Below are 8,886 nucleotides of genomic sequence, written 5' to 3'. Positions count from 1 at the left end.
GCATACATGAACACTCTGGAAAGATTGAAGAAAAAAAAATTTATATTTATATATATCTTTTTTAGCTCTAGCATAAAAAGGCATATAAGGGCCATTGTAGGTATACAAAAAATCGAATAAATAACTAAATTAAAATAAAAAGTACGAAGGCGAAAAAACAAATCACCCTCTGATCTCTCAAATTAAAGAAAAAAAAGAAAAGAAAAACACTTGAATATTCTGATATTAGAATATTCAAGTGTTTGAATACCCCCCCCCCCCCGGTTCCACACTGTTTCACTTATGAGGTTGGGTCAACCTCGTCACACCACAGACGAAAAATTGTCCAAAATTTGCAACTTTAATCTCAATATTTGAGGTTGTTATAAACTCCCCGGTTAGTCCAAGTTGTTTATCAAACATCAGAAGCAAACTGAAACGAATACCAAAGCTAAACATCAGAGATCATCGTCCTGCTTCAACTTTGACCTCCTGTAGCTGTGTGTACACGGCTACAGCCCACACATCCACGCTTCATGCAGCCCATAATGATCTGGTTACGTCGGAGCTGTTTGAGAAAATGACCTATTCTACCCGCATTGACATGAATGGATTATAGATCATATCAGAAACTCGCTCAGTATGAGCACAACATCACACTGAACACTATAACATTCATGAACCTCTGTTGCGTTCCATTAGCTGTACCTAATAATCTGGCCATCTTAGTGTAGATAATCTGGTTTATCTGTCTGAATTTTAAAAGTCATTTTATAATTGATGTTACAAAATCAACCTTATTCGGTAACGCTTCATTGTAAGGTCCTTATGATAACTGTGGTTTAATAGGCAATAAGGCCCCTATAAGTGATACTGATTACATGAATACCTGTTAATAAGACTGTATAAGTGTTAATAGTCGCATCATACAAACATTTATTGTTAAAATATATATGATACACGCACGATCACTTATGAGAAGTTAATCAAAGGCTTTGTTATTTGTTCATAATAGCTTTGCAAACAAATGAATGATGTCATTTTCAAAGCTTCACAAAGCTTCTTTTGTAGTTTGATTAACATCAACACACATTTTATTATGCATTAACTATCAGTTAACTATGCTTTTGGCAGCTTCTGGATCAAAACAATGCCAATAAAACCTCTACAATGCACTTAGTAAACGTACAAACACAGACATTACATGCGTGATGACGGCATTATTAACAGTTATTACAGCTAGAATACCTCTCAGCTCTTGTAGGGTTAGTGAACGTCACATGAGGAGTCGTGGTCAGCCTCTCTCCCTGCTGCTGCAGCTGCTGTTTGCTGCCGGGGGTTTAGTCTTTCAGCCAAGATGCAATTTGGCTGCCCTCGGCCAGCGCCGGAGCCCTCCGTCTCTTAATAACTGCCACTGTTATGAAGTGTTGACAACTAATATCGGGGGATAATTCAGCCAGCGCGCCCCGGACCCCCCTCTGCTTTATTAAGAACCTGAATGCTTTCAATTTCCTCCAGCATGCAGCCTGAGTGTGTTTTATCTCTCTGGCTCTCTTACTGACTCCCCTCTTTACCATACTGTTTGTACGTTTCTCCCACTTCCATTCTCTTCATTTTTTAGGTTTTTTTTTGTGCCCTTGTTTTTTAGTCTTGTGACCCTTTCCCCCCTGCATCCTATCCATGCCGTCGTCCATTCCTCTGTGTAATCTCCTCTCTTCTACCCTCCAGCGTCAGGTAGGAGCTGAGAGCGGCAGCAGCGGGGAGAAGAGTCCCACCGGCGGCTCGTCGGCGTCGTCCAAGCTGGGCCCGCACGGCGTACACCAGCGCCCAGCTGGTCGAGCTGGAGAAGGAGTTCCACTTCAACAGGTACCTGTGCCGGCCGCGCCGCGTGGAGATGGCAACCTGCTCAACCTGTCCGAGCGCCAGATCAAGATCTGGTTCCAGAACCGGCGCATGAAGTACAAGAAGGACCAGAAGTCCAAGGGCCTGAGCTCCAGTTCCGGGGGGCCCTCGCCGACCGGCTCCCCGCCCCTGACCATGCAGTCCTCCGCCAGCTTCCTCAACTCCATGCACCCCATGGGAGGGGGAGGCGGGATCGGCTACGACGTCCCGTCTCCGCCGTCCTTCGGCAAGCCCCACCAGGGAGTGTCTTACTCCATGTCCACTGCCTACTCCAACGTCCCCATGAAGGGCTGTCCCCCCCAACAGAAGTACGGCGCCCCGGACCCGGACTACGGCGACCCCCCATCCTCACCACGGCCTAGTGCAGGCCAACAACGCTGGCTACGGGACTCCCACCAACATGCAGGCCAGTCCAGTCTACGTGGGGGGTGGCAGCTACGTGGAACCCATGCCCGGCTCGGGGCCCTCCATGTACGGGCTAAACCACCTCGGCCCCACGCCGCCCCACCACCAAACCATGGACTACAACAGCGCGGGCCCATGTCGGCCGCCAACCAGCACCACGTGGGCGGAGGGGGGCCCCCGGGTCCCTGCGACCCGCCAACGCACCCAACGTACACCGAGCTGTCGGCGCACCACACCTCGACTCAGGGCAGAATCCAGGAAGCACCCAAGCTCACTCACCTGTAGCAGGTTTGGAACAAAAAAAACGAAAAACATAGGAAGTAGTGAAGACGACACAGAACGCGTGACACAACGCGACTCACTAACAGACGAACTAACACGCGTGGACTCTACTGCTGCAACGGGACGGCAGGAGAGACAAAGGGAGACAGACAGGGGCCGTCCAGTGGTTGGTCCTTTGAGTTGTGTTGTCCAGCCACCTTGTTCCCACTGCCTTCTAATTAGGGCTAAGCGTTCACTGTTTCCCTTTAAAGTGCAGCTAATTTGATTTAAAATAAAACAGAACGGCTGTGCCTATTAGTAAGTAGCATGAACACACACACCATTCACGTTGCTAAAAACAGTAAACAAAAGGCACTCCGCAGTGTAACGGTACCGAAATCAACCGTAGTTGCCAAACACTTCCACGTATCTTTTTTAAAAACCCGGGACCAAACTTCCTATCTTACATCCTCGCACGAGCAGATGATTTCTTTTACACGAGCCTTTTTAGAGCAATTTACCCTCTCGGGGGTCCCAGGTGCAGCGAAGCATATTGTAGGCGCGGGAGAAGAAGTGTACAGTCAATTGCCTCCCTCTCGCCCCCCCTGGGGACAATAAATGTCAGGAAGCTGATCTGGCGGCACCGGTGCAGAGACATATCGGCAGCTGTACGGCACAACGGGATCTGAAGGCGAGCGCCGTCGTTTAGTCCGATAATCCACTGCACTGTCAATCAGACAACTACAGAGTGGACTATTTCAGTTCAGAACTAAAATCACAGCGCATTCTCTTTGCGTAATGCGCACCGCTAAATAATTGCAAAGCGGGTTTTTTTTTTTTTTTTGCGTGTGTGGGTGGAGCACACTGCAGCTGTAGCTCAGCTAGCATGTTTGGTGGAGCTATACGTAGTATGTTGTTTAAAACTGTACGTCTCTCACACACACACACACACACACACACACACACACACACACACACACACACACACACACACACACACACACACACACAAGCAGCTCTCCCGCCCGGTAATGAAATAGTTGAGATTTGAATGGGGCGGTTTAACGAGGTGGTTAGATTTATGACGCTGGGCTCATGGCGGCACGGGTTGTGTTCAGCCTGAGCTACGTGGTGAGCAGCACGCGCGCGTGTCCAACGCAAATGTACGGTGCCCGTCTTCACCTTAATTAAAGGCACACTGGACGGCCCTCCCCTTCCGCTGTCTCCTCCCGCCTCCTGCCGGACCGAATCACTACTAACCCCACCGTCTCCCGTCTGTGGCAGCAGCACATGGCTTCTGAAGGAGGCCAAGAAATGTTCCCACAATCCGCCACAGACCACCCCCCCCCCCCCCCCCCCCCCCCCCCCCCCTCCCACACACACACACACACACACACACACACACACACACACATCCATCAACCACACGTGCACCCACCGCCCCCTCCCATCAATCTAAACAGGGTTTAAGAAGCTACGAGCTCAAAGGCTAAGCTAGCTCCCATGTAGACGCACATCTGCGCTAAGCGAAGCTCGCGCACACACACACACACACACACACACACACACACACACACACACACACACACACACACACGCACAGCAATGCTAAGCTAGCTTCCTTTCGTTGACATACATCCACAGCCAGGTGAGCAGCTGTTGACATCTTTACACAAACACAGGAGAGGACATGGAAGAGACATTTTAATGTTCTTGTTTTAGCACATCATCGACACAGGGTAAATAATAAGAGTGGAGAACACTATTTATTTATGTTTGGGTAAGTCATTGCCCCCCCCCCTTCTCTCTCTCTCTCTCTCTCTCTCTCTCTCTCTCTCTCTCTCTCTCTCTCTCTCTTTGGAAGGTTTCTCTTTGGCTACATTAGCGAACACCAATGCAGAATTTGTCCACCTTTTATATGGTTTTGTTTTGTTCTCACATATCTTGACTTTTTAACGTGGATACAGGGTATATATTTGAACAAAAATGCATGTCCCAGATGTGTGAGCTGATGTGTGTCACACTTTGTTTTATTAAAAACAACCGGGTCGATTTGTTTGAACGGTCTCCGCTGTTCTGGAAATAAACCTCCCGTATTGTTTTTCTTTCTTTAAAGTGCAGATCTACACACAAGCTTTTCACACCCGGGCATCATTGTTGCACTTAGAGTTTACATTTTGATGGTTAAAGGTAAAAAAAAAAAATGAATAATGATGAAATCTTATTTTGAAGACGGAAGGCCCTCCAATCAAAGCGTCTTTCGCCAATGTGTGTTCAAGTGAACATTCATATATAAATATTTATTTGTTATAGCCAGTTTAAAAAAAAAAGACTTTCTGTTTTGTATTATTATTATTTATCCTTCATGTATTTATATCGAGAAAAAATACTGTACTTTTTTAGTATTTACCTGTTATGAAAGAAAAAAAAAACGTTGTGTTTCTTCTTGTCCATTGTACTGAAGTTACATTTTTTTTTTAGTTCTTGTATTTTAGAAGAAGAATACGTAGTTTTTATGTTCCTATAATGACCCTTGTACATACATGTCTTGGCTTGTACAGGGAAACAGGCAAGGACGGGGATCGGTGACCCGTCCGCGCATAGTCGGAGAAATTTAGACAAACTACTAGCTGGAAAAAAAAGAATGAGTCTTTCTTTTTTTGGGGAGAAAAACAACTTCTTTCTTTGTCCTTTGTAGCTCCTCTTTTCTTTCCTTGTTGAGAGAGTTGTCTGTCGAACAATTCTTTAATAAAATGTTATGTTATTCAGAGATATCTTCGGTTTGTTTATGATCTCTCAGGTGCTTCTGCTTATTCAAACGTTATCGTCCGTATCAGCAGCGATGCTATCAGGTAAAAGAAGCTCATGGTAACTGTGACAAAACAAAAAAACAACTGTGGAAATATGCACACCAAACTTCTAAAGTAAAGTATGAAACCTACTGGCCCTCTAAAACCAGCTGACCTCAAGGATAGAACCCAAAATCCACCCTTTCTCAAATATACCGTTGTAAAGACGCAGGACAAATCTCCCACAATCCCTTGGTTCAAAGCTGCTGTGTGATGGCACGGCGAGCGCTGGAGATCATGCGCATCCAATGCGATGTGATGTGACGGCGGAGGATCGGGTGTAGGTGTGACTTCTTTCCAACAAGCGGGGCTGACCCGACACTTGACGAGCCAGCATTGGGTATCGGGTCGATACCTCGGGGCTGAAGCATGTCAGAGAAAACCCTCCCAATAATAACTTGTGAAGCCGAGAGCGACGTGTAACATGTCAGAAGTAAAGAACAAATCTTTCGGGAAACTTCAAATCCGCCGTTCGTCTCTTTTAGGGCTTTAGAATGAAGGCAAAGCGGCTGCAAGCTGTTTCCGGCGGCATGCTACCCTGCTGCTATTCCGCTGGTGTTCATTTACCGAACCGATTACACATGCCGACGTGCGTCAGACACCGGGGCTTCATCCCAGGGAAGGTCGAAGGTCGGATCCAACAACTAGTCGTGAACCCGACACTTGTTGCTGCTCGTTCTTTTCAAGAGTCCGCTCTCTGAGAAGGAAACTTTGACTTTAGCTCTGTTGTTGTTGTCGTCTGATAGCAGAGACTCGGCTTCAACCCCCAAACGCTGGCTGCCGAGGTGTCCTTGAGCAAGACACCAACGCCACAATCTGACCTCTAAACCTGGACGCTTCACGGCGGAACGATTTCTGCTCCTCTGCACGACGGGCGCAGTAGAAGTGCTGTGACTTAAAATGGCGAGCAAGGCCATGTGGTGTGGTTCTGGTGGAGCCTTTTTTCCTCCTTTAAGTCAGCGTCCAGCAGATGGTTGGAGTTATTTAAATGTATTGGTCACGTGATAGTCGTACCATGCACAAACTCAACTGTTTTACTATTTAACTAACCCTCCTGTTTGATCATTCATTATATTTGTTTGATCATTTATTTTGATTTGATTTTAATAACTGACTGTTAACTGGATTGACTTCCTTTGCTTTTGCTCTTGCTGCGGATGTTCACTTCCCCTCTCAGGGGTCAGAATAGTTTGACCTTTTTTCAAACAGATAGGAGACCCAAGACACGTTTCTTCTTAAAGGGACAGTTCACCCCCCCAAAATTCAAAAACACATCCTCTTACTTGTACCTGTGGTGGTACTCTTGAATCTAGGTAGGTGTGAGTTGGCTGCTCGGCCACAGCAGACCTCGTTGTGGTCACAACATTGCTGTTGAGATTTTCCCACATGTATTTTTTTTGGCGCGTTGAGCACAGACTTGGCGATATTGTCCCATTACATTGGAGAGAAGACAGACGTGTTCTACGGACGATATCTCCAAAACCAGACAACTCACACCAAAACTATCTAAAATATGTATGTTGGATTTTGGAGTGAACTGTCCCTTTAATGTTTCCTCCCTTTTCAACTTTCTTTTGCCCTTGTTATGTTCTTTTTTTCCCCATGCATGCTGATCCTATGTGTCCTGTGATGTTGTTTATGACTAAAATAAGCCCTGAGGCCTGCGCCTTGGCCCAGTCACATGGTCTCTAACACCCCCCCCCCCTCTCTCTCTCGCTCTCGCACGCGCTTGTGCTGAGAGGCCTGAGAGCAGCATAAAACTTGGGACATAAATCAGGCTCCCGTAAATAATGGCTGCACTTCCCTTTACATCTCCGTTGGACTAACAGACAATAAAAACACCAATAAGCAGAGATTGGATCTAATTTATTGCCTCATAAAAACAGGCGGAGGGCTCGGCTTCAGAGCAACGCAGCCTCTGCCGAAAACAGTACAGCTATTACTGTGGAACACGCTCACAGCCAGGTACGCGCACTGATCCGGAGTCAGACGTTACACTTGCATTAATAAGGTGAACGTGTTTAGGCAGGGAATGTGTCACAAAAAGTTATCTGTCAGACGTCTTAGTTGTATCATGCAGATAATAACACCGAGAGTTATAATAAATAAATACATAAATAAATAAAAGCCTATAGAAAAATCCTGGTCATTTAGATTTATTTTTTTTACTTTACTTTGGTCAACTCAAAATCTCAACGATCACTATTAAGTGGAGTAATTATGTGTTAAATTAGATCTAATTAAAAAGTAGGTACTGGTGTGGTAATGCTAGTTGTTCTACACGGAGTCACCCTAAAACAAGAGAATTGCCAAATAAAAGAAAAGAAAAGTCACAAATCTTTCAGTCGACCAATCCACGCGTCCCATGTGATACTAGCATGAAAAAAGTGCCTCTGTTCGCCAACAAAACTTCCAATAAAGTGGTCGGTATTTTACAATAAAATATATTTTTTTAAATATATATATATATATATATATATATATATATATATATATATATATATATATATATATATATATATATATATCATTTTCAAAACTAGCGTAAAAACGAGATGAAGAGCAGGCACCGAGCGGGCCGCGGTGCATTGTGATGCCGGAGCTCAGGCGAGCAGCTTGCGTCTGTTCACGCAGCCTCGGCCTACTCACAGCCTGCGCTTTTTCTGCTGCGTTCAATGGCCCTCACTCCCACGCGCATTTCTGCCTTTTTTCCCCCTTCTGCATGTCTCTTTCAGAGTCAGGCGGGGCGAAGCCAAATGGCATGGGAACGAGAGGCGCGAGCTAAACAGCTTCTTCTCTATTTGTATCGGAGTGGTTTTATTATTTATATGTATTTCTGTTTTTGTTGTTGTTGTTCCCTCAATCGATAAAATATAGCCGCGTGACGTTTACATATGAGCGCATTTGCCGCGCGTAAAATCTGTGCGAAAAAGTAAAATAAATAAATAATAACACACAGTGAGTAATGGATCTAAAGGGGGGGGGGGGGGGGGGTTAAGGGAGAGAGGACCGGAGGGTTGCTTGTTATTTAGGGAGAGAAGAGGGGCTGCTGTCAGGCTCTTTGCAGGGAGTGAAAGATTGATCACCGCACATTTTCTCCACACTCGGGGCTCCTCGAGCCCTCCCCAAAAAGTTCCTGATCTTTATGAGGAGAAAAAAAATAATAAAAATCTACATGTGCGTCCTGTTGAGCCTGAAGGCCACTCAGCACACTCTCACTTTCTGTTAGCCTTCATATTATTGCTGCTGTGTTATTAGTATTTTCTTTTACTACAGGAGGCCCGCGCGCTCTCCCCTCCTTTCTTTTTACTAGCTGCACGGAGCGACCTCGCTGTGAACTCTTTCTCTCTCTCTCTCTCTCTCCTCTCTCTCTCTCTCTCTCTCTCTCTCTCTCTCTCCTCTCTCTGCGTAAACACACCGGACATTTTTAACACACATACATTACACTGGAGAGACAGAGAGACAAGAGAGAGAGAGAGAGAGAGAGAGA

General features: G+C 45.7%; 2 protein-coding genes across 2 annotated transcripts in view; one reads left to right on the top strand and one right to left on the bottom strand.

Annotated features, from left to right (window-relative positions):
- eve1 (even-skipped-like1) overlaps positions 1-579 on the bottom strand; it is a 5,668-nt gene extending 5,089 nt beyond the window's left edge. Inside the window, 1 exon segment of the mRNA XM_068731479.1 lies at positions 574-579. Within this exon segment, the coding sequence (XP_068587580.1) occupies positions 574-579 (6 nt within the window).
- A 1,080-nt stretch (positions 580-1,659) lies between these two features.
- On the top strand, positions 1,660-3,890 carry LOC137888154 (homeobox protein Hox-B3a-like). Its single transcript, XM_068731477.1, is given in 5 exon segments — positions 1,660-1,782; positions 1,784-1,874; positions 1,877-2,220; positions 2,222-2,411; positions 2,414-3,890. Coding segments are annotated over 5 exon segments (906 nt in total). The 3' UTR covers positions 2,572-3,890.
- Positions 3,891-8,886: the final 4,996 nt, after the last annotated feature.

Source organism: Cebidichthys violaceus, unplaced genomic scaffold (assembly GCF_023349555.1).
Source record: "Cebidichthys violaceus isolate CVI_PGR_0920_01 unplaced genomic scaffold, fCebVio1.0.p SCAF_52, whole genome shotgun sequence".
Taxonomy (NCBI): domain Eukaryota; kingdom Metazoa; phylum Chordata; class Actinopteri; order Perciformes; family Stichaeidae; genus Cebidichthys; species Cebidichthys violaceus.
The sequence above is the reverse complement of the archived record's forward strand: the minus strand, read 5'-3'. Positions and strand labels throughout refer to the sequence as shown.